The sequence below is a fragment of the Melopsittacus undulatus genome, chromosome 4 (genome assembly GCF_012275295.1).
Source record: "Melopsittacus undulatus isolate bMelUnd1 chromosome 4, bMelUnd1.mat.Z, whole genome shotgun sequence".
NCBI classification, from domain to species: Eukaryota; Metazoa; Chordata; class Aves; order Psittaciformes; family Psittaculidae; genus Melopsittacus; species Melopsittacus undulatus.
Genome location: NC_047530.1, coordinates 34,952,600 through 34,978,071, shown reverse-complemented (window position 1 = coordinate 34,978,071; position 25,472 = coordinate 34,952,600). Strand labels below are relative to the sequence as shown.

At 46.4% G+C, this 25,472-nt stretch overlaps 1 protein-coding gene across 4 annotated transcripts in view; it reads left to right on the top strand.

The window, feature by feature from the left end:
- The window catches only part of ADCK1 (aarF domain containing kinase 1), a 96,141-nt gene extending 73,096 nt beyond the window's left edge, over positions 1-23,045 (top strand). For all 4 annotated transcript variants that reach the window (XM_031048729.2, XM_005148870.3, XM_031048728.2 and 1 more), the window contains 4 exons: positions 14,100-14,249; positions 14,414-14,611; positions 20,256-20,449; positions 21,893-23,045. In XM_031048729.2, coding sequence (XP_030904589.1) covers positions 14,100-14,249; positions 14,414-14,611; positions 20,256-20,449; positions 21,893-22,064 — 714 coding nt within the window. In that variant the 3' untranslated portion in view covers positions 22,065-23,045. The remainder of the gene's footprint in view (positions 1-14,099; positions 14,250-14,413; positions 14,612-20,255; positions 20,450-21,892) is intronic.
- The last annotated feature ends 2,427 nt before the right edge of the window (positions 23,046-25,472 follow it).

Genomic DNA, 25,472 nt, shown 5'->3' with positions numbered 1-25,472 from the left:
AACAAATGCATGGGACATAGCTTTTATATCTCAAAAGCTTATGCAAGAGATATAACTGTGATCATGTAAGACCTATGATTTATTAAGGTGCTGGAGCCTCTGACATGGTGCTTTGCATAATATTCATAGATGTTTCCTTCTGCTTTCCAAAATCTCCCTTTTTCTTTCAAATGCAACAGTTTTCTTTCTTGCTTCCTGGTTCTACATTACTGTGTAGTTTTGCAGTCCTTCATTAAACAACTGCCAGGTTTCGTTGCTCCAACATGCCTACATTTCCCTGAAGAGTAAAATAGTTTGTATGTGTGGCATGAAGTCGGGAGAGCACTTTGGATTCTCTGTGGCTGATTGATTCTTGAGGAAAATAAGGCATTACTTCCCAGAAGAGCTGAGAAGATGCCAGGGGAAAGAGTTTTGAGCCATTGGACAGTGTGTTAAGCCACGCATGCCAGTCAGTGAGTGCTGACTGAGGCACTGATGCTTGCCTTTCCCATTGTGCCCTATCAATGAGTCTCAAAGTTGCACTTGATTGGCTATCAAAGAACTACAGCATAAAATGAATTGTACTTAATCTGTCCATCCACTTCTCAAATCTGAATGCTGCCTCTCTCTCTGCTCTTCCTCCTGTCTGCTCGCTTTCCAGCCATGGCAAAATTTGTGTGACATCAGGGAGAGACATGCCAGACATCTCTCAAGGGAGAAGAAATGTGAGTTTGGTATACCTCACAAGGAGAGCACATTAAGTGTATCTGCTCAGCTGCTTTCCTAACTCAGCATGCAGCTCTTTCTCTGCCTAAAGAGCTCAGCCAAATTACAGGTGGAGGACTGAGTAACCTGCCTGTTTCTCTTTTCCTCTTCCTCTGCTCTTGCACCCTGCAGGTATTTTCTAGTAACCTCTACAGGCAGAAAAGCAGGCACATTCTCATGTGTTTCTCCACTGAAATACAGGAAAGAAAGGTCCAAAGTTAAAGTAGGTTTTAAGACTCTCTTTCCATTGTAATTGTGATGAGCAAGCAAGGTCAATGGGTAATAGTGAACGATGCTCTCTTCCCTGCAAGATGTCTGGTCCATTTTCATTCAAGGGATTTCTTAAATGAATACAGCTTTACTTGTACATAGTGCATCTCTCCTTTCACATCTCCATAAGGGAGTATTTCAAGCATTTGGGTCACTAGTTTTCCTCCCTTTCATCAGGGCATCACAGGGGTCATTGTCAGGAATCAGAGGTAGACACAAATCCTTCTCTGCGTCTATTTTGTGCTGATGGTCTTTTTTTGTATTTACCAAGATAAATGCCTCAATGGTGCATCTGATCTGCAAAGAACACTATTTTATGACTCTTGAGAACATGGCAGCTCATGAACTTTGCTATCCAGAGAGATTTTAAAAGCCTTGTCCATGGCAGAACATGCAGTCAGCTCCATTCACCTGAACAACTCAACTGGTTGAAAGTGAGAGAGTAGTTTTTCTGAGTGAAATTATCCTATCCTTTTCTTCTGTTATAAAGGCAGAGGTCAAATCAAAAAGACAGTGCTCAGATACAACAGTGAATATTCCTCAAGTCTTGCAATACTCAGGCAGAAAGTCTTGGTTTGATGCGATAGCATGAAGGCTCTTGAGCACACGTGCATTCAGATTTTGAGCTGGGCTTTCTCTCAGTTCTTGGACAGCAGATTCATTCTGAGATAGGGGTACCCTGTACAGTGAAGCTCCCTGGGACTTTGGTTGCTTCCCTGGATTTTCTCAACCTGCTGGAGATGGCAGAGTTGTGTGGAGAAGCCCCCAGGAGGGACACTGTTTGCAATCTTCCATAGCTTTTTCCAGCCAATCAGGGTAGAAAATTCAATGACTTTCAGTGACATATTTTGCTGCCCGTTTGTGCCAAGACAAGGCAGCTAATTTCAGTTCTTTTAACTAGCGGAGGCTTTTTCTTGCAATAGGAAAGATTTAGGGTGAAAATTCAGCTAATTTTTCTGTTCATCCATGCCTTTGGGAAGGTCTTTTTATGGTGTCCTGGCACAACAGGTTCCATGCAGCAATGAAACCATGTTGTTTGCTGATTCTGAGCTGGTCTCTGAGTGATGGCTAAGATGTAATCTTAAAAAAGTTGTCAACAGATTTCTACTACTGTGAAGTATAAACCTGAGCAGTTCCTGGCATTCTTCAGGTATAGGAGGTTACTCAGCTCAGTGGCAGGCCTGATTTCCTGAAAACTCTCTCAGTGTCTGCTCTGAGCTCTTCTTTCTTCTTTTTCTCTCCCCACCCTCTGAGATGAATGATTAACTTCTGCTGATTGCTGGTAAAGCAACAGTAGAAAGGAGGGAATACTGAGCCTGTCAGAACCATGTGATGGGGAGTGAGATCTGTTCATACAGCCACAGTAAGATGAAGCAAGAGCAGTGCACGCCCCAGCCTTCTCTGGCATATTGCAGCAGATAGGGATGTATATGACCAGGGTCCATTGCCAGCTGCTGCTATTGGTGCCCTGGCTAAGGAACTGCATGGCATGGTGGAGAGGTGAGGAAAAGGCAGCAGACACTGAGAAGAGCATGAGGAAAGTGTGGCAACCCAGGTTTTGAAACTATGACATGGTTTATAATATGTAGGAGTTCTGGGTTTCAAGAGATGCATTAGTTCCCTATAAATCACCTCAATCTATTTATCTATAAGGCCCTCTATAAATCATCTTGCTCCATTTTGTTTTACTGGGCAGAGGAAGAAGGGTCTTCACTAAGCAGGGTTTCTCTTGTGTGACAATGCAGCCTTGAAAAGCAAGCTTAGCCTCCCTCCTCTAAATGGAAAGGATCCCTGAGGTGAAAGCTCCCTTCAAACCAGGTTACTGACATTTACTTAATACCGTCTGTAGCAGGATTATCATTAAAGCTGCCCAAAAGCACATTAATCTCTCTGGATCCGTCCAAGCGCTGGATTGTAATGGCATTTAATCAGAGAAGGCTTTGATTTCTAAAGACAAGTGCAAACACTGAAATATCTGCCTGTGGAACAGTTACTTATTCATGTGCAAGTGTAGCTGAGGAGGAGCATGCAGCTAGGGTATTGACAGTGGGAGGGAAGCCCGGAGAGGGGAGTTGTTGAGAACTGAGCTGGCATGAATTTTGAGGGAAGACCAGGCCATGGCAAGGTTAAGAATGCTGCTATTGTTTCAAGAGGCAAGAGCATTTACAGTATTGGTTGGGAAGATACATTTGGAAGAAATGGGAAGAGCAGGGAAGGGAGGAAAAACAGACTGAGGTGCTCTTAAGATGTTTGTAGTGTACTGCATGCAGGAGGGAAGGAGGGATAGTAAGGGTACCTAGAAACATGGACTTTTGAAGAAGATCCTAAATGGCACAGATGCTCCTTTTGCATCCATTCTGATTTTACCTGGTTAATTTAGAGAGACTTTATCTGTATACATATCTTACCATTAATCTTCTGCATGAATCTTCCCTGTCCCTCCTTGTGGATGGTCTGCCTGCCTTCACAGAGGCTGCTGGATCAGCAGGCTGTTGGAGCTCTGGAGCTTACAAATGCACTCCTGGCACATGCTGTATTGCTTCCAACTAACCAGCCAACTCAGGTAACCAAGTGGAAAGTCCCCCATGATGACCCTGGCTTGGTCTTGAGTCAGAGAAAGGAAATGATGCCATGTACTTCAGCTCACTAGAGCCTAATCATGAGCCATGGATGATTCAGAGGTCAGGAAAGTGTTTTGTCCAGCTGAGATGTGAAAGCAAACAGCTAAGGTACTTATGATGAGCTACTGTGCACAATTATTGCCATCTGTCACCCATCCTTCTATGGCTTTTTCTTCTTCCTTCGGTTATTAAATGGGTTGTGCACTGGAATGGTATCTCTTAGCTCGATAGAAAGCCCAGCTACCTTAATGTGGTTGATAGCTTTGCAACTTGAAATATGCTTTCAGTGTGGGATTTACCCTTCTGCCAAGACTCAGGAGCTGCTGCCTTGTAGCTGCTAAAATTTAGTGGGATTTCCCAGGGTGAGATCCTTTTTGTCAGCGCAAGTGTGGAAACCTCTCATGTCTCAAGTATTTGTGCTTATAACACTCAAGTGTTAGATGAAATGGAGCATGGAGAAGAACAGTTTCTGGGGAAAATGGCTATTCTTGCTCTTTGCACCTGCTGATTTAATCTGGGGAGAGGTTTCCCTGCAGATTCTCCTACATTTCTTTTTGTCTGAAGCTTAATGAAAATTGACAAGGCACTGGTAAGCGAGGATAGTGACCTCCAGTATTTTAGCTTCTGAACTGTGCAAAGACATCAGGTAAAAGTTAAATGACACACAAACTCATTTCTTACTGAGAGTCAGTCTGAAGCATCAGTGTCAATCAATTGCTTCAGTCTCGGCAAGATGCTTTGCATTAAATCTGAGGAAATACAACTACATTTAAAGCTAAGGGAAAAGGATGCCCAATAGCCATTTTGGGTCTGACAGAGATGCATGAAACAATCAAACAATGATTGGTCTTCTCTACCTGTGTCCTGTTGAGAATCTGTAGAAATTTACCAAGTTAGTCCCTCAGTTCCCTGGGTGGATGAGTCAGAATATTTTTCCCCACTTAAATGCTGTGGAAGATGGGGCTTTGAGACAGAAAATAATTTCCTCAGTCCCCAGCAGAGAGTGTGGGGCATTCTAGGAATACACTCCAGGAGTCCTAAAAACTCTTCCTGTATCTTAATGACATCATGTGTGTCCAGACATCACCTTGCTATGATGCTAATCAGAACATAGCAATAGTTCTGCATTACAGAGCACTGTGTTTTGATCCTCATAACTGGATCACACAAGGCAGAGTGTGAAATCGCATCTCTTGTGTGTGACCATCCTAATCTGCTCTGGACAAGAGCCACTTCAGAGCAGAGACACAGAGCAGGTTCCAAATTGTGGCTGTTCTCCATCCGCACCCTTTGCTAATTTGACACCAGTTTAATTGGGCAGGATTGCTCTAGCAGGATTAAACAAACCCTTAGATGATGGCTGTAATAACAACAACGAAAGAAAGCAAAACCCAATGCACTCTTCAATCCAATTAACCTTCGATTAAGGTTCCAAAATCGATGCTATTATTTTGGCCTCGGGAGGTAATATTGAACCCTGAGAAATTAGCTGCACAATGACCTTTACTTTTAATGAGATCAATAGAAGTTAGTGTCGCCATCTCTTAAAATAATTGACAAATATTACTGCCAAGTTAAGGCCAGAGACTAGTACCTGCTCCAGATCTGAAGAGACAGTCACAGATGGAGGTGGGATAGGAAAGGATGATGCCCTATCAGGCAGTTTCATCTGGAATTTATCAGGAGCAAGCAGTAAGATCAGCTCTACAGGACCATATCACAGGATGTTTTTCTTAGCCTTTCTTCTTCATGTTAGTTGGAGGTATGGAGCCAGTTTTCTTACAAGGCCAGGAAAGTACCAGTGACTTTCCATGGATAACCAAGGCTGGTTTGTTGCATTGCAGTTGCCCATGAACGTGATATGTGTCGTCTTTTTACTGCAGGAGTATTCACAGGCTTAAATTTGCACACTGTCTTTCCTTTCTGAGAGGTTTCTTGCTCACTATTGCATATTGGTGTTTTTAAAGATATTAATTTGTGATGGACTTTCCAGTGTTTTGTTATTGTCAAGTTGCTCTGTCATGGATGTGTGCTGATTCATTGAGAAGAATGATGCATACAGCAGCTGGTGTTTCCCCAAAAGTTTGCTGCTATGGGGCTGTATGCCACGGAATATAATAGGGTTCATCAAAAGCAGCTCCTAGTGGAGGGTAACAGGTTGCCTAGGCTTTCAGAACTGATGGCAGCAACTGCAGCTGTGTATGTATACAAGAAGAAACACATCCTTGCTGCTATCTACACTACCTCTGAATTAGATGACAGAAATGCAATACATGTACTTGATAAAATCCTTGGTACCTTGATATGAGTTGGTTAAATAGAAGTGGTGGCAATTAGCAGGGAAATTGCAAAGTAGGTAAGAAAATGATGCATGCAATGGTGGGGAGAGATTACCATAGAGGAGTTTTGTGAGGTTTGCTTTTCAAACTGATATTATTTAGTAAATTCAGTGATGACCTTGACACAAACAGAACTTTGTGAAGGAAGTTGTTGTTGACAACAAGTTGAGAGGTTCTGTCATTGTAGAGAAGGACCAGAGTGGCAATAGCACTTAGTGGCCTTAAGGACTGAAGTGATAGAAAGGGATAACAATGAGCAATACAAAGTGAAAAGCTTAAAACTAATATGAAGAGTTCCTTAAGTATGTTGGGAGTTTATCAGAGGGAAGTGACATGTTAGAATTAACCTTGGGATATTAGTCAATCCCAGAGTAAATGTGTGTTTCCAAAGTAGTGCAACTGGAAGTGTAAAAGGCAGGTTGACTCCTAAGACACGTCACATAAGGGAACATCCTGTAGAAACGGGGCAGTATTTGTGCTGTATTTATGCTGATAATTACCTTATTGGTGAACATGCTGGAGTAGTTAGTACTGGAGAGGGAAAGAAGTAGTTAAATTTCAGGTTCATGTTAGCTAAGGAAATTTAAACAGGGCATCATTAAAATGAAGGTGGGATTTAGGGAAAGGGTTTTGACTGTCTGAAGAATGAATTTTTGGAACAGCCTCCAAAGTCATACTTACATGTCTTTCTTATTTCCAGTGAACTTGACCAGTTTATAGAGATACTGTGTGATACTGTATGATAACAGTCCATAATGTCTACACCACATTCTTATTTTGTTTGGTATTGACTTTTAACTCATGTAAGATAATTTGTGGCATGTACCATCATTGCTGTACTGAGTACATAAAATGCACTTCATGTGCTTAGTTTGGTGAAGAGCCTGATTTTTCTACATGTATCTGGCACTCCACTGCTTTTACCCCAGCTGCTGACTCTTCATTTCATTGTCTGCGATCTGCTTATTCTTCAGCTTTTGTTTTTGGAAAATGGAAACATTGGGCTAAAAAAGTACAGTTTGCCTGACACTGCGTCATGGTCATGTCACGTAATGTAGCAATGGCAGGTTGCTATTTGCATTGACTGGTGATGCCACAGGCTACTTGGCTGTAGTCATATTCTGCTGCAGTACAAACAGACAAATCAAACTTCTTTTTGCCAATAACACACCTTCTGGCAATAGGCAAGGACATGTCTGTGACCAGAATCTGCTGTCATCCTGAGACATAAAGCTCAGCTCTGCTTGGTGACTAGCACAGTTTTTTCCTTATGTGTTATGACTAAATTATGCTGTTCTTTATTACACACTCTTCTGCCTGGTTGTATTTCTTGTAGCACATCCAGTGTTACAAGTGCTTTTGCTTCCTTGCTATTCAAACCTTCAAACACTGGTAGACTGCCTCTCCTCTGCTATTCCTTAGCCAACTTCAGAAGCTTCAGTACTTCTTATCTTTTTTTTCCCCGAGTAAATTCCTCCTGCGTCCTTCTCATTTATTTGCTCTCTCCGAACTCACTCTGTATAGTTGGCATCTCTCTGTTAATGAACTGTCATGTGGAAGTGAGTGCAGGATTCCAAGGGTGATTATTATTTTTTTTACGATGTGCAGCAGAGCAATGCTGGGGTAATGATAAGGACCTCCTTGTGTTGGATGAAAAACTGGCAAAGGAATTATGACCTCTCCCTGTCATAACCAAATGCCTGTGTGTTTACTTTGGTCTTTGCTTCTGTGCATCACTGCAACCTTTTGTCTAATTTGCAATGCACCTTCACCCTGAGGTCCTACACAGCTTAAATGCATGCTGGATTCCTCCCTTCTCCTGAGTAGAGGTTTTCATGTGTTTGTTTTCTCATTTCACCTGACAGCATTCTTCCAGTGTGGTTTATGTATGTTACTTATCTAGTGCCCTTAATAACGGTGGCATAAAGGCTCGTAGTGATGGGGTGCAGTACTGGAGAATTAATGTGTATAAGGTTTTTCATGTTTTTTTTTCCTAAACTTTTTCTCTAGAAATATGAACTCCTTTTTGTCTGTATTATATAATGATAGGTCACTCTTCACATATTACACTGTAAGCCTTAGAAATATAACCTTCCTTTTTTCTTTAGAATTTGACAGTATCAGTGCTTTCTATCTTAGTTCAATATAAATCCTACTTTATGTCAACAGACAGAAATATGCAAAAATACCTTAGTGTGCAGCACAGTTCCATCTCTTACACTGGGTAATTTTGTTTTCCAAACTAAAGACTGTTTATATGCTTATGTCATAAACCTCTGTAACATATCTTCTGTATGCTAACGAAGTTGTACAGAATGCGATCCTCTTTCTTAAAGAAGCCATAAAGCATAGTTTCAGCTACTGCAGATATGGAAGGTTGCATGTTGGGGAAGAGGTAAATATAAATATAGCAGGGAAAGGAGAGAGGATAGTGATCTTGCAGTGAAGTTTGTCTTGTACCCATGACCTAGCCTATGGGTCTGATCACGACTGTGACCCCTGTGTTTTCATGGAAAGGTTGAAAGATGAATCCCCAAGCTTCTTTTGTGTTGCTTTGTTGTCTGCAAAAGGCCATGGCCACAGATGAGTTTAGTAACCTGTCTGCTGTTTCAGAAGAGGGGACCTTTCCTGCATCTGGAGTCTATAGCCACCCCATAAGATGCTATTATGAGGATGGTGTGGATAACTTAGTGACAGGGCTGGTCAAAGGGTCTGGAGCGCAAGTGGTGTTTGCCTCCGTACCTGTTACAAACAAGCGTGAAGACATAAATAGGAAGAGTCTGCAGATTAATGTATGGCTACGTGACTGGTGCCAAAAGCAGGGTTTTGGGTTTTTCAATCATGGGCTGCTGTATGAAACACCTGGTTTGCTGGTGGCAGGTGGGATACACCAGTCCCAGAGGGGGAAAAGGGTTTTGGGGCAGGGGTTAGCAGGGCTTATTGACAGAGCTTTAAACTAGATATGAAGGGGGGAGGGGATTTAACTGGGCCTGTTAGGGACAAGCCCAAGAGAAACATGCTAGGGCTTGGAGGATGGCGGGCTAGGGAGGACTATCAATCTATTGTTTCATTTGTGGGAAAGGATAGTTGTTTAGACCCTGTCCTGCAGGGGAAAAAGGGTACTAGGGCAAGAGTTAGCAGAGCTAACTCACAGAGCTTCAGGTTAGATTCAAAGTGTGAGGGGGTTGTGGCTGGGTTTGAACTAGTGGGGCATTGTTCTAGTATTAATGAAGACCAGAGGGCCTCCTGCCTCCCGAGGGTGCCATCAGCGTGCTCTGCTCCCTCCCTGAAATGCTTGTACACCAATGCACGCAGCATGGGGAATAAACAGGAAGAGTTAGAAGTCTGTGTGCGATCTAAAGGTTATGATCTGGTGGCAGTTACAGAGACATGATGGGACAGCTCACATGACTGGAATGTGCTCATGGATGGCTGTGTCCTTTTTAGGAAAGATAGGTCAGCAAAGCAAGGTGGTGGAGTCGTTCTTTATGTGAGAGAGCGACTAGAATATATTGAGTTCTGTCTGGGGGCAGATGAGGAGCAAGTGGAATGTCTGTGGGTACAAATTAAGGGACAGACTGGTACGGGTGATACAGTTGTGGGGGTCTATTACAGACCTCCTGATCAGGATGAAGGAGTTGATGAGGTTTCCTACAGGCAACTGAAGGCAGCCTTGTGACTACATGCCTTGGTCCTCATGGGGAAGTTTAACTACTCTGATATTTGCTGGAAGACTCACACAGCCAATCATTCATAGTCTAGGAGGTTCCTCCAGTGCATTGATGATAACTTCTTAATGCAAATGGTGGACAATCCAACTAGGAGAGGAGCGCTGCTAGATTTAGTACTCATCAACAAGGAGGGTCTGGTTGAAGTGGTGATGGTCAACGGCAGCCTTGGCTGCAGCGAGCACGAGATGGTGGAGTTTAGGATCCTGTGTGGGAGGAATAAGATACCTAGTAAGGCCACAGTTCTGGATTTCTGAAGGGCCAACTTTGGCCTCTTCAATCAACTGCTAAGGGAAGTCTCATGGGAAAAGGTACTAGGTGGTAAAGGGGCTCAAGATAGTTGGTCAACACTCAAGGACCACTTCTTCCAAGCTCAGGATCAGAGTGTACCAATAAGTAGGAAATCAAGTAAGGGAGCTAGGAGACCAGCGTGGTTAAACAAGGAGCTGCTGGGCAAACTCATGTGGAAAAAGAGAATCTATGGATTATGGAAGGAGGGGCTGGCCACCTGGGAGGAATATAGGACAGCTGTTAGAGGATGTAGGGAGGCAATTAGGATAGCTAAGGCCTCCTTGGAACTTAATCTTGCTAGTTGGGTTAAGGACAACAGAAAGGGCTTCTACAAATACACAGCAAATAAAACTAACACAAGAGGCAATATAGGCCACTGCTGAACGAGGTGGGTGCCTGGAGACAGAGGATATAAAGAAGGCAGAGGTGCTGAATGCCTTCTTTGCCTCAGTCTTTACTCCTGCAGACTCTCCCCGGGGCCCCCAGATTCCTATAGCCCCAGAAGGAGTCAGGACAAAGGAGTAGTTTGCTTTGGTAGATGAGGATCGGGTTAGGGATCAGCTATGCAATCTGGACATCTATAAATCAATGGGTCTGGATGGAATACACCCACGGATGCTGAGGGAGCTGGCGGAGGTCATTGCTAGGCCGCTCTCCATCATCTTTGGTAAGTCGTGGGAAACGGAAGAGGTGCCTGAAGATTGGAGGATGGCAAATGTTATGCCAGTCTATAAGAAGGGCAAGAAGGAGGACTCGGGTAATTATAGACCGGTCAGCCTTACCTCCGTCCCTGGAAAGGTGATGGAACAACTTATTCTTGACACCATCTCTAGGCATATCAAGGGTGAGGGGGTCATTAAGAACAGCCAACATGGTTTTACCACGGGGAAGTCATGTTTGACCAACGTTACAGCCTTCTATGAGGAAGTAACTAGGTGGAGGGATGATGGTAGAGCAGTAGATGTGGTTTTTCTTGATTTCAGTAAGGTATTTGATACTGTCTCCCACAGCATCCTCATAGATAAGCTAAGGAAGTGTGGGCTTGACGATCAGGTAGTGAGGTGGATCAAGAACTGGTTGAAAGGAAGAAGGCAGAGAGTTGTGGTCAGTGGCACAGAATCTAGCTGGAGGTCTGTGACTAGTGGAGTCCCTCAGGGGTCGGTGCTGGGACCAGTGCTGTTTAATATTTTCATCAACGACCTGGATGAGGGAACTGAGTGTACCCTCAGCAAGTTCGCTGATGACACTAAACTGGGAGGAGTGGCTGACACACCAGAAGGCTGTGTTGCCATTCAGTGAGACCTGGACAGGCTGGAGAGTTGGGCAGGGAGAAACTTGATGAAATTCAACAAAGGCAAGTGTAGAGTCTTGCATCTGGGGAAGAACAACCCCATGTACCAGTACAGCTTGGGGGTTGACCTGCTGGAAAGTAGTGAAGGGGAAAAGGACCTGGGGGTCCTGGTGGATGGGAGGATGACCATGAGCCAGCAATGTGCCCTTGTGGCCAAGAAGGCAAATGGCATCCTAGGTGCATTAGAAAGGGTGTGGTTAGTAGGGCAAGAGAGGTTCTCCTCCCCCTCTACTCTGCCTTGGTGAGGCCACATCTGGAATATTGCGTCCAGTTTTGGGCCCCTCAGTTCAAGAAGGACAGGGAATTGCTTGAAAGAGTCCAGTGCAGAGCCACAAAGATGATTAAGGGAGTGGAACACCTCCCTTATGAGGAGAGGCTGAGGGAGCTGGGTCTGTTTAGCTTGGAGGAGACTGAGGGGTAACCTCATCAGTGTTTACAAATATGTAAAAGGGTGGGTGTCAGGATGATGGAGCTAGGCTTTTTTCAGTGATATCCAGTGACAGGACAAGGGGCAGTGGGTGTAAACTGGAGCATAGGAGGTTCCACATTAACATCAGGAAGAACTTCTTTGCTGTGAGACTGACAGAGCACTGGAACAGGTTGCCCAGGGTGGTTGTGGAGTCTCCTACGCTGGAGATATTCAAGGCCCACCTGGACGAGTTCCTGTGTGATGTACTCTAGGTTACCCTGCTCTTGCAGGGTGGTTGGACTGGATGATCTTTTGAGGTCCCTTCCAACCCTTGGGATTCTGTGATTATAGGGTATTTGAGATTGGAAGGTGCTTCAGGAAGTCTCCTATAAAACCTCCTAGGGCAGGGTCAGCTGTGAGGTCAGACCAACTTACTCAGGGTGTTATCCAGCCACGTCTAAAACTTCCAAGGATGGTGGTTGCACAGCCTCTATGGACAACTTGTTCCACTGCTTGACTTTCTCAGCATATGCCATTACCACAACACAGAAAGACAATCCACTGTCTTGGATGCAGACCATATTCTGGTGCCTCAAATTATTAGCTTTCAAGGTTTTAGCTATGACCAACCAACAGGTTTTCAGAACTGCCACCCCTTGTATGTATTTGTGTTTAATGGGTATGAGACATCACATTGTGACCCAGATTATGCCCAGGTCCTCACCTTCAATAATTCTGTGCTCTTCCAGGTTCTTGGAGGGCAAAGAGTGTGGTAGAGAGTGCAAAATGCAGCTCCTTCAGTGTGTGCACAGGTGTTGTGGTTGATACTGTGATCAGTCATGATGTCCAAGTCCATTCCACCTGGTGTGCAGGTCCCTGGGAGGCTGTGTGAATGAGTGACTGGCTTAAAACAGACTTTGTAGCATGTCCTCGAACTGGCAGCAAGTGCTACTCAGCTTTTCTGGGAGATCACAGAACCTGGTACTTTGGTCCTATCCAATTTTAGAGCTTGTTGATCTAGGAGACCTGTAAGGGTCACTTCATTGCTCTAGTGAGCTTGCTGGTGATTGAGGAGGGAAACGTTATTCCCCTCAGTTGGTAGTTTAAATAACACTGGTGTGGCATTAGGGGAGCTGCACTGCGGGAGACTGTAGGGCTGTACTATGCGTGGGTGATTCGGCACGGGGGCCGCATTCTCCATGATTCAGCAGTGTAGCTTCAAGTCCCATTTGAGGAAGGAGGGTTGTCCCACCTGGTCCTACAGCTGTCCCTGTTGGTGTGTTACAGGAAGCGTTCCTGTTCTTCCTCCTCATTTTCAGTTACTTGGGCACTATTCATAATGAATGCTCTTCTCAGAGGTGGTTGCATTTCAGAGGTTGGTAAAACAAGCCCTTTCCTGGCTGACTGATTGTCTGCAGGATGAGCTGTCATTAGTATCCCCATTACCTCTTCTACCACTTCTGCTTATGGGGACAGCTGCCTGTTTGCTGCTTACGCTGTGTGTCTGGGGACATGCTTGGAATCATTTATAATGATTGTCTTTTAATTGCTTGTTCAGCACTCCACTGTAGAGCTCTGTGCTGCTCTCTGATGGCAGAGAGGGCTGGTGGTGGGATGTCAAGGCAAGGCACATTGCTGTGTTAGTGCAAGGCAAGGGACTGATCCTAGGCCCTGGGGATGTTTGCTTTCTCCTAGGAGGTTTTTAACTTTAATAACATCTCTTGGTGATAAGGAGCAGTGGCATGGAGGAACACAGCAGTGACAGGATGATTTAAACAGCTTTTCTGTGCTTCTCCATCTTCACAGGCATTGCAAACCAGATTAGCATGGATTTGAGGAAAGAAAGGGGAAAGTGGGATGAAGGGAGGGAAGTGGGAATCCATGTTCATTCTTGTAAGCAGATTGACAGGCTCTGTCTCTTCCCACCCCCTTCTCTGCTGAGTCCTGCTGCCATCCATGGTTGGAAACACACAAGTCTTCCTTCAAGTGGTCTCTCACCACCCCATCAGCTCTTTCCATGCCTTCCCTGTGAATGACTGTCTGCCCCTATTTGCTGTCTTACTTTTTTCCTCATTGCCAGGAACCCCATTCTTACCCATAGGTATTTTCTCTCTTTTATGCCTGGCAAGTGTCCTTAAAACCCCCTGACCTCACAAACAACAGGGTAGGTGCCAGCAGAGACCCTGTGCATTTCTCAGTGTGAGGAGCTGCAAGAGCTCTGCGTGGGGACATTGGCATGTACCAGACCCTTGCTCCCTGCAGTGCTGGCACATGGGGGCTGTCTCCCCTCCTTGGCAGGTACCCAGCTGTGGTGGCACTGTGTGACCATCTCCTGTCTTCTCACAGATCTCTCGCAATCTGGGGAAACTCTACAGTGAAATGATCTTTGTGAATGGCTTTGTGCACTGTGACCCTCACCCAGGCAACGTGCTAGTGAAGAAATGCCCAGCCTCTGGCAAGGCCCACATTATCCTGCTGGACCATGGGCTCTACCAGGTATGTAGTGATGGGGGGCCTCTGGGGCCCCTGGAGATGCCTGTGGGCAACAGGCTGAAAAATCATACCCAGCTGCAGCCTTGTCTCTCTAAGCCCATATGGATACATTTTTCCTCAGTTCCCTTTCCATCATGGAATTCTGGGGGCCATGTCTTCCTCCCCAGGTGCTGAGTGAGTCCTTCCGCATGGACTACTGCCGCCTTTGGCAGGCCCTCATCAAGGCTGATATGAAGAGGGTACAGAAGTACAGCCGGCGTCTTGGAGCAGGGGATATGTACCCTCTATTTGCCTGTGTGGTGACCGCCAGATCCTGGGAGGCTGTCAACAGGGGCATTGACAAATCACCAGTCTCAGCCAGTGAGGTAGGTCCTGAGTGTCCTTCCCTATTGTGTGCCCTTCCTTTTACTAGTGTACCCTTCTTTCTTGTAACCACTTGCTCCACTGATACTGCAGCAGTGTAGGGCAACCCCTGGCAGCTCTGTAGCAAATTCTGCATTGATAGCTGAGCCAGAAAAATCCAGGACTTCCTTCTGCTATGTGTTTTATAGTGGCTGAACTTAATTTCCCATTTTCAATTGTCATTGGCTGCTTAAATTTTGTATAATATTTTAATGGCTAAGTGTTCACCAGTTCTGGCAGGGGGAACATTTGCAGATCAGCCTTTTATTTAAAAAGTGTGGAATGCAGCTGTGCAGGGAGCCATCAAGGAGGATAAGTTAAGGTAGAGGTGACGTAAAGGCATAGCGGGAAGACATGAGAAGGATAATGCATTATCACTATTCATGTAAATGACTATCAGCACTGATACAAACTCCTAAAACCCTTGGAAATTACCTCCCAATCAGAAACCCTATTAACTTGGAGTCAAGGTTGCTTAACTGCAGATCCTGTCAACTCAATCACTACAAATCTAGGAAACTGCCACTTACATTCTTCTCCATTTTCTATACACACGTGCTGGGCTCCTTTTCATGCTTCCTCTCAATCCTGAAACACACACCCCACCTTAAGAATAGTAGCAGCCCTTGCCAACTGTGCTGTTTTTAGACATGAACATGTAGTGCTGTGTTTTCAGCCAGTGGACTAGTGTCTACAGGTAGAAACATGTTCCTGTGGTTTGTTTTTATCTGCATTCATTTGTAGTAGTGAGAATGAAATTCGTTTAAGTAGCATTATAATATAGTCCTGTGAAATTCCTTTGGGTTGGCATTTTGTTTTGATGGATGTGGCAGAATTTACTGCACTGGGTTGCCATTATCCATAGCAATGAGTTGGTCAGATACCTTGGGTAATGGACTCCCCCCACACTCAGTACTTTGGTTGCTTCCTACCTGAGTTAATTTTCTGCATGTATTTTCTGCAGCAATAATGTAGTGACTGTCTAGCAGAGCTGTGCTTGATCTGGTGAGCTCTGGAGATGGCAGTTCCAGAAAAAAAATCCAGAAGCACCTAAGAGAATCAACAGAGATGGCTTTACTATAATAAGGCCAGTGTTGAATCTGAGCTAAAAGGCAACATTTATCCTAAACTGGATTGTGAATGTAATGCCAGAGGTGTAACTGCAGCTGCATGGTGCCTTGTGAACTTTGTCATTGAGTTGAATTGCATGTATGGAGCCAGCTCTGTTGTCTTTGCCTCCATGACACAATTAATGCTGAAACTGGATAGTCCTGCAGCAGATAATGGGGAGCTGAGCAGATTTGCTGTGGCATTAGGAAATGAGCTGCTGCTTGCCCTTAGTTTAGAGGTGCATTTGAAAGATTGTATCAGCAGCAAGAGCCATGCACATTGGGAGCAGATACCAGCAGTACAGAGCTCAAGGATGTATAGACATGAGAGTAGCCCGTGAAACAAGGAAGCAGCCTTTGTGAAACAAAATCTTATCTGTAGTGTTGTGTCCAGTCTGGGGCACTGCATCTCAGGAAATCTTTGACAAAACTGGGCCGAGTTCAGTAGGAAGCTGCAAGGATTAATAGTCAAACAGATGTAACCTGTGAGGCAAGCCTGGGCAAGTTAGGGCAGAAAATGTCTAGAAAAGCATGGGTCAAGAAGAGCTGTAGTAGTAGTGATTTTCAAATCTGCTAAAGACTGCTACAAAGAGGGCAAGAAGTAATGGGTTTAAATTCAGCTAAGGAGATTGGGCTGAAACATGGAAAAAGCCAGATCTAATGGCAGGGCCACTGTAATGGTGGTATGGATGGTCAGGAAGGCTTCGAATCACATCACTGAAGAGTTTTAGGAGTAGGCTAGGCAAATGTGTGAGAATTGCCATAGGTGTAGTTGTTCCTGCCTTCAGCCATGGCCAGGCAGCTGACCACTCAGGGTGGCTGCTAGATTTATCTGATTTTATGATTGTGCTTTGCTGCATCCTGTAGCAGCCTCATTGACTGCAGCCAAGGGGCTTTTCTCAAGTCCTGTGGCATAGCTCATTTCTTCCTGAGCATGCAGGCTTTGCCCTCAACAGAAAATGACAGTTGTGATGACAGATCATGTGGCTGTTTTGTGATGTGGACAAGCAGCCAGAGCTAAAAGTACATTAAAAAAAAAAAAGAGAAGACTTATATGTGTAAAATAAAGTAGGCTGTGCCGTGATGCTGGCCAGGATAAGAGATAATCAGGGAGGAATTTTCTGCCAACAAGTAACAGAGTGAAACATTAAATATTTAGAAGAGCTAAGCTTCCTGCTGAACCTTGTGTATTTGGTCAGTGACAGAAGCGGGAGGACACAAAGATTGATTTGTCAGCAGCAAAGCAATCATAGTGGTATGTGAGCTGTATACATCCCTGACCGTCGCGACCTGCACACTTGATTTGTGCAGGTCTGTTCCTTTCTAATAATCATAGAATCATAGAATAGTTAGGGTTGGAAAGTACCTTAAGATCATCTAGTTCTAACCCCCCTGCCGCAGGCAGGGACACCTCACACTAAACCATATCACCCAAGGCTTCATCCAAACTGGTCTTAAACACTGCCAGGGATGGAGCATTCACAACTTCCCTGGGCAACCCATTCCAGTGCCTCACCACCCTCACAGTAAAGAATTTCTTCCTTATATCCAATCTAAACCTCTGCTGTTTAAGTTTGAACCCGTTACCCCTTGTCTTGTCACTACAGTCCCTAATGAATAGTCCCTCCCCAGCATCCCTGTAGGCCCCCTTCAGATACTGGAAGGCTACTATGAGGTCTCCACGCAGCCTTCTCCAGGCTGAACAGCCCCAACTTTCTCAGCCTGTCTTCATACGGGAGGTGCTCCAGTCCCCTGATCATCCTTGTGGCCCTCCTCTGGACTTGTTCCAATAGTTCCATGTCCTTTTTATGTTGAGGACACCAGAACTGCACACAATACTCCAAGTGAGGTCTCACGAGAGCAGAGTAGAGGGGCAGGATCACCTCCTTTGACCTGCTGGTCATGCTCCTTTTGATGCAGCCCTGAATACGGTTGGCTTTCTGGGCTGTGAGTGCACACGGCTGGCTCATGTTCATCTTCTCATTGACCAGCACCCCCAAGTCCTTCTCCACAGGGCTGCACTGAATTTCCTTTTTGCCCAACCCGTAGCTGCGCCTGGGATTGCTCCGACCCACGTGTAGGACCTTGCACATGTCATGGTTAAACTTCATGAGGTTGGCATCAGCCCACCTCACAGGCATGTCAAAGTCCCTCTGGATGGCATTCCTTCCCTCCAGTGTACCAACCGAACCACACAGCTTGGTGTCATCGGCAAACTTGCTGAGGGCACACTCAATCCCACTGTCCACGTCACTGGCAAAGATGTTGAACAAGACCGGTCCCAACACAGATCCCTGAGGGACACCACTTGTTACTGGTCTCCAGTTGGACATTGAACCGTTGACCACAACTCTTTGCGTGCATCCATCCAGCCAGTTCTTTATCCACCGAGTGGTCCACCTATCAAATTGATGTCTCTCCAATTTAGAGACAAGGATGTCATGTGGGACAGCGTCGAATGCTTTGCACAAGTCCAGGTAGATGAGATCAACTGCTCCACCCCTGTCCATCAGTTCTGTATCCCCGTCATAGAAGGCCACCAAATTGGTCAGGCAGGATTTCCCCTTAGTGAAGCCCTGCTGGCTGTCACCAAGCACCTTGTTGTTTTTCATGTGCCCTAGCATGCCTTCCAGGAGAATCTGCTCCAAGATTTTGCCAGGCACAGAGGTGAGACTGACTGGTCTGTAATTCCCCAGGTCATCCATTTTCCCCTTCTTGAAAATGGGGGTTATATTCCCCTTTTCCCAGTTGTCAGGAATATCACCTGACTACAATGATTTTTCAAATATGATGGCCAGTGGCTTTGCAACTTCATTCACCAGCTCCTTCAGGACCCGCGGATGGATTTCATCAGGTCCCATGGACTTGTGTACATTCAGGTTTTTAAGATGGTCTCGAACCAGATCCTCTCGAACAGTGGGCCCAAGGTCTAGGTTTTCATAGTCCCTGTGTCCGCCTTCCAAGACTTGGGTGGTGCGGTCAGCGCCTTTGCCAGTGAAGACCGAGGCGAAGAAGCCATTCAGAACCTCAGCCTTCTCCAAATCCTGTGTAGCCAGTTCTCATGAAAGCTTCTGGAGGAGGCCTATGTTGTCCCTAGTCTGTTAGCTGCTACATACCTATAGAACCCCTTCCTGTTATAGAACCCCTTCCTGTTAAGTTTAGCTCCAATTGGGCCTTAGGTTTCCTAACCCGGTCCCTAACTTCCCACACATCATCCCTGTATTCTTCCCAGGCCGCTTGTCCTTGCTTCCACCTTTTATAAGCCTCTTTTTTCCTGTGAATTTTTCTCAGCAGCTCCTTAGTTCTCAAAGAGTGAGTGTGAGATCCCATATAATGAAATAGAGACCAGCTGACCCTCATTCCAGAGGAGGGAAGTTTTTAGAGCTGTCTTTTCCCGCAAAGGAGCCTGCTCCCTGTAAGAAGTTTTTTACTGCCCTTTGCATGTGTCCTGCTGGATTCTGGAGATTTCAGATGTTCCAGGGACTTCTATTTGGATTTGCTGATTCATGTCAGCCTCTGTAGGAAGAGGTAGGAACACAGTACGTGTATGGGATCAGCTCCACACCACACTGTATGACATTTACTGGGATGGTAGAAGAACTCAAATCTAAAAAGAAGCAGAGGAGTGGGGGCTGCCTGTCTTGCATGCTGTGGTGGTTCATGTTTGGAGGGGAGCCTGTCTTAAGTGGCTTAGGTTGTAGTTATTAGTTATTACTGGGATCTTACAGTGGGCAGTGTGTTTGTTAGAAGCTGGGAAACCAAGGAACATGAACGATCACTCTGTATCTACCTGGATCTTGCACTCTTTACTTAAGCATCTGCTAATGGCTGCTGCCACACAGGATATGAGTCTAGATAGGCCCTAAATCTGACAGATGACAGTTTTTGATCCTTTGGATAAGTGTGACACTTAACTGCATAATGCTTTCTCACCTCTGCTGAGTTGTGCTTAGCACACAACTAGGCGGTAGAAACAGCTTCATCAGTATAGCATAAGGCCATCAGTTCCATGGAACAGCAGGACAAGGAGCAGCCTGGTTGTCCTTTCAGCATGCCTCCACCTTCCTGAGCAGTCTGTGCTACCTGAAGCGCTGCCAGCTCTGGGGCTGGTGAGGTGAAAATCAGTCAAAAGGTTGCAAGGGCAGTAATAAGGCATGGTTGCTGCATGCTGCCTGCTGCCTGGGGTCAAGAACTGAGATAGCAGCAGGTGCCTTGTTCTGAGATGCTATTAATTTTGCCAGTGAGGGTGCAGGGCCTTACCTCACTGAGAGGCAGGTAGGATATGGCAGGAATGATCTGTGACTGTGCTGTGAGTGGTTGGGACAGCCAGGTGTCTGCAGGAAAGCAGGACAAAGAGCTCTTTAGCTTTTGGCCTAGAGTCGTGATCTGCAAAGACACCATCTCCTTCTGCCAAATCTCAGCTGCATCTGGACCTGGGTTTGCCATGCACTCTCAACTTCTCTCTCCTTTCTCCCTGACATGATGTGGCTGGCTGCAGGATATGGAGATCCGGTCCAACACTGCTGCTTACCTACCCCAGATCACCCAGCTGCTCAACAATGTCCCCCGCCAGATGCTGCTGTTGCTGAAGACCAACGACTTATTAAGGGGGATTGAATTAGCTCTGAACACACGGGCCAGTGCCAGCTCCTTCCTCAACATGTCTCGCTGCTGCATCAGAGCTGTTTCCAAGTGAGTCTCTTCTTCAGGCACCACAGGCCAGTCATGGAGCAGCAGGGGCTGGTTGTCCCTGGAAGCATCTCAGGGGACATCTCAGGGAGGATCCCAGGGCCAGCAGGCCAGCCAGGGCCCAGTCCCACAGGAGCTGGGCAAGGCAAGCAGGACAGACTCTGAGAGGTCAGGTCCAGTCGAAAGTCCATGTTGTAATGCAACTTCTTGGTGACAGGGCAGGTCCAAGGTCAAGACAGAAAGTCAATATGTAGATCAGGTGTGGTGGTTGTCAGACATATCTATGGTGACAAGGCAGGGCTGAGGTCAAGCAAGAGGTCAGTATGTGAGCTCAAGTACAGGTCAAGGGAAGCAAAGCATGAGCTGGGGACCATTACTCCTCCAGTGTAGCTCAGGCAGGGACTGAAGGTGCAGGTCTGAGATTAGCCTGAGTTCCTGAACCCATGAGCAGAAGGCTGGGGGAGGTCCCAGGCTAGTCAGACGCATAAAGGCTTATTAGAATCCCCCACTTAGGGCCCTGACAAGGCCTAACTTGACCTCTTGCCCTCTTACTCTTAGCTGTGGACCATTCTCAGTCAATAGCACATCTGCTGTGGTTCTTCCCCTGCTCAGTTGCACATCTCGGTCTGTCTGTGTTGTTCTCACACCCATCAGCCTCTCCAGAGGACAGGTGTGTCACCCTGTGACTGGGGACAGGGATGGAGTCAGAGGCCTTAGAGTTTAGGGTTCGGTCCTTCCAGAGGAGGAGAAAGGGTTTCCTGTCCATTACAGGCATCACCACTGGAAAGTATCTGTGGGTAGGAAAGATCACTGAAAGTTTACTGCTGCCACTTTCTCCAGCCTAATGGAGGGGCTAGGGCTGACTGAAGATCAGGCTGATATTTAAAAGCCAGGAGCAGGAGTCGTGCAAGTAATTTCCATCTGTGAGTCTTATGAGTCAATGCACTTCTGCCTCAGGTTCCTCCTCCTTGCAGGAGAAATAATGTCTCACTGATGAGAGACATGCAAATCCCAGTTAACCTCTGTTTCTAAGGAAAGGTGGAGAATTACTTTTCCTGGAATTAGTGTGTCAGAATTGCTGGGCTCTCATGAGTGTGTTATCAGGAAAGGCTGGCTATAGGAATGTGTACCTGTTTCTTTTAGCTGAAGTGAAGCTGGGCATAGAAGCAGAGGATGCCATGGCTCAGAGTCAATATGCACAGGGGCGAGAACTGGGCTCACAAGGGAGCAGTCTCTTCTGCCAGATTCGTGCTAGGAAGGCAGTCCCCAGCTCCCCAGGAGCATTACTTGGAAAAAAATCCCTATTCCTATGGGTCTCCACTGCTAGTGATTCTCCAGATGTGGAATGTTCCCCTCCCCTGGGGATGGGATGAAGATGTATGACAGGCTGCCTTCCTGCTGAGATTCATCCTGCCACATCTAATGCAGCTGTTTCTCTCATTTTAGGTACCAGAGAAGCAAGAGTCACTCGCTTTACAGGAAGGCCCAGATCTCACTCACGGAAGCCCTGAGCCTGTGGCAGATCAGCTTGTATGAACTCTTTCTCTGGCTGAAGGGGTCTCAGCTGGGGAACTGGGTCATTGCTCTCCTGAGGCGGAGGCACCATTCTATGTACTGACATGAACTGGTGGGAGAGGCCCAGGTGCTCCCGCCCTCCCTTCTGCTCTCCACAGCACATTTGCCTTTCTGATTGTTTCTGCTATTCTGTGGGTTATTTTGGGGTCTTGTTCTATGTTACATGCTGCACTGTCTTTCTGTCTTTGCCTGTTACAGCATTAGCTTTCTCTGTGGCACTGAGAGGTGAAGTTGGTACTGGAGCTCTGCCATTTCATGGTTTAGGAAAAGGAGGTGTGGGATACTGTATGCCAGCAAAGGCAGGGTGCTTTCTTTCCCCATCTGAGCAGGGCGAATTCCATTTAGATTCCAGTGGAAAGCAAAACCCTCTCCTTGGCTCTTTCTTAAGTAATCTTATTGAGTTTAAGAGAATGCCAACCCTGCCTAGAATGCCTCATGTTTCTCAGCCCCTCAGAGAGAGGTGGTTTGTCCCTTTAAAATCTAGTAGTGTTTATGTTAGTTTTTGCCGTCTCCTTAGTCTGATTTCTGTTCAGGTGTGCAGAGAGTTTCTCAGAAGAGTGAGACCTTGTGGAGAGCTGGCGCTAGGGCTTCCTCTTCCACCACCAGGGAAAGGGGAAATTTGTGAGAGTGGTGGACTGGGACTCCAGCTTTCTGAGGTTCATCTCCAGTCCTGTCAGCAAGTGCCTCTGTGTCTTTGGACTTTTCCTGGTCTGTTTCCTTTCAGGTGAAATGGGGGAAGGGGACACTGGTCCTGCCTCTTTTCCAAAATTCAGGAGGAATGACAACTCAGGGCTCTGAAACTGCTGGTAATGTGTGTGTTCTGTAATGTACTGCCACATAGCAAAATAAATGTGTTGTAGCAAAGACCTTTGTGGGAGGGATGCCTGGCTGTGCACTCAGGGTGACATTTGGGCCTCTAACTTCAGTACTGTTCCTGTTTCTCCACTGCGTGAGTGATGCCAGGCAGCGCTGCTACCTGCTTGCAAGCCAAATAAAATGACCTCTTGGTCCTTCCTCTTCCTAAGAGGTTTCTTCTGTGTCTGGGCCTTCTGGAGCTGTGTCAGATGTGTATTGGGATAGAATGGAGGAGAGGGTGTCATTCTGCTGAGAGAATGTGTGACTTCTTGCCACCCAGACCCACACTGGGCCTGCCTCCTCCCTGCCCCTGGGAGTGCACTGCAGTACATCTGTGAGATGTCACCATCCCTGTGCCATGCACTGAGCATTTCACCTCATCACTGCCTGTGACGTTTCACTGTTCCTGCCTCGGACAAAAACCTGCCACTTGCTCCGTGGTACAAGTGACAGATCTGATGGCTCTGACTCTGCAGCTGTGGGACAGTTACCAAGAAGTCTCATTGAGAAGCCTTCTTTATGTGAGACACATTTGGGATCCTGGGAGACATCCCTGATGCTTGTGAGGACTTCTGTAGCCAGAAAGGGTGGATGGAGGTGACTGCTCAGATCATTTCAGCTTTCTCATAAACGGTTTTGGTGAAAGGGGACACAAAGAACAGATAGGAACATCCCTTTACTGCCAGTGGGCTTGCTAAGATGAGGGTTATTACTTAGGCACGAGGCTGTGCCTGAGGACAAACCTCAAGACCATACACTCAGTTTGCATGTGATTTCCATGCTTGCACTGGTGTGAGATCTCACTTTGCAAAGTATTTGAATGAGAAGGGGTGTAAATTCAGAAAAAGTACCTTAGTACAGGTGTGCTTGGGCATGAGTTAATGACTGTGGACATGTGGCTTATGACAGCTACTGTGTACATGTGCAAGAGTGTAGGCACAGCTGCCTACCTCAGGACTGCCAGGAAGTGGTGTGTGACTGGTAGAGTTGTGGATGGGGAATTAGAGAACGTGGATGTTTGGTCTCCTGTGCAGTCATATCACCTGACCCTGGCATTAGCTCTCTGAGCCCTTCCTACCCTACCATGGGGTAGCAGCAGAGTGATGTGACCTCCCATCCTTGCTAAGAGCAAAAGAAAGAAACCCTGGTAAGACTGAATGTTCTTGCAAAGCTTGTTCCCAGCCTGTGGAATGACAGGTCAGAGGTTCCTTTGACTTCTGGATTGTGTGATGATGTCAGGGAATGGAGTGGTGGTGTTTGCAGTGATGAGACTCCTGAGTCAGCAAGGGGTCACAGGGCCCTGGAATATTGGTCCTGCAGCCTGTACATGAGTAATCCTGCTTACATGAGTAGTTCAGCTGAATTAGTGACTTACTCAGGCACTTAATGGTTTGTAGGCTGGCCAGTGTGGGTGGGCCTGCCATGCTCTCCTCACAAGTAGAGCTCTGCTCAGGCAATTGGCTTGGTGCACCCAGTATAGTCCAGGAGACCCACTAGCAGTGGTCACTGACTGTACATAGTCATCATATAGCTGCCCCTGCAAATGCCTTTTCTTATCCATGTTTGGGTTTGCTGACCAGAGCATCGTGTAGGTCTCACTAATGTCTATGTGTGAAACCTCATCCCACAGTGAGACCCTGATTATGTCCTTCATTTCCAGATGATTCCATACTGTGGACTGTCTCCCTGCAGCTATGCTTGCATTGACTGTTGAGCCCCCAACCATGGGCCATGCCTGTTCTTTCATCCTTCCAGAATCCCACCAACTGACTGCTAGTCCTGCTGCCTGAGAAAGGTTCTGGCTCTGAAAGTGGTAGGGAACCAGCAGCCTCTCAGACTCACTTTGGCAGCATGCAGCAGGCAGAGTGGGGTGTGTTTGGAAGAGCTTTGTCTGTTGTCATTAGTCTCTGCCAGGAGGCTGCGTGCTTCAGTGTTAGCAGTGGGACTCCATCAGTTGTGCTCAGCTCTCACCCTTCCCACAGTCAATCAGTGAGGGTTTGCCTGAGGAAAGAACAAGCAAACACCTGGAGTTTGACCCTTTAACATTCGTGCCTGAAAGCTCGCAAAGGTAAAGGTGTTAAAAGGGTTTTGAAAAGACACTTTCTCATCCCGATTTGTGGTTGTCAAACATGGGCAACCTGGATCAGCTCTGTGCACTTGGCCTCTCCTTCCAACCTCCATTTATCTGTTTTCACCACCAGCAACCACCTTCTGCTGCTCTGCTTGCAGGCGGCTGCTGTCTGCCCAGCTTCAGCTGTTAGGAGGGAACAGAGGTTTGATGCAGGCACTAACCCTTGGCTTCCCAGCAGGCTCCTGAGCACATCAACTTTTTCTCAGGGCTGACAATTGAGGGGAAGAGCTGGGGTCAGAGGTGCAAAACTCATGGGCAACTTTCAGCTCCTCTAATATGAAATACTACCTTGCAGCCTTGTAGCATCTCCCATCCTGAAGGCTCTCAGTGCGCTGCAGAAGTGCTGGGGAGCCAGCAGTCACTTCATCTAGCATTTAGATGTACTGTCATTAGGTTCACTGGAGGTAGAAAATGGGGCAGTTGGGGTAAATGATGTTGCCATGCAAAACTTCAAGAATTCAGGGT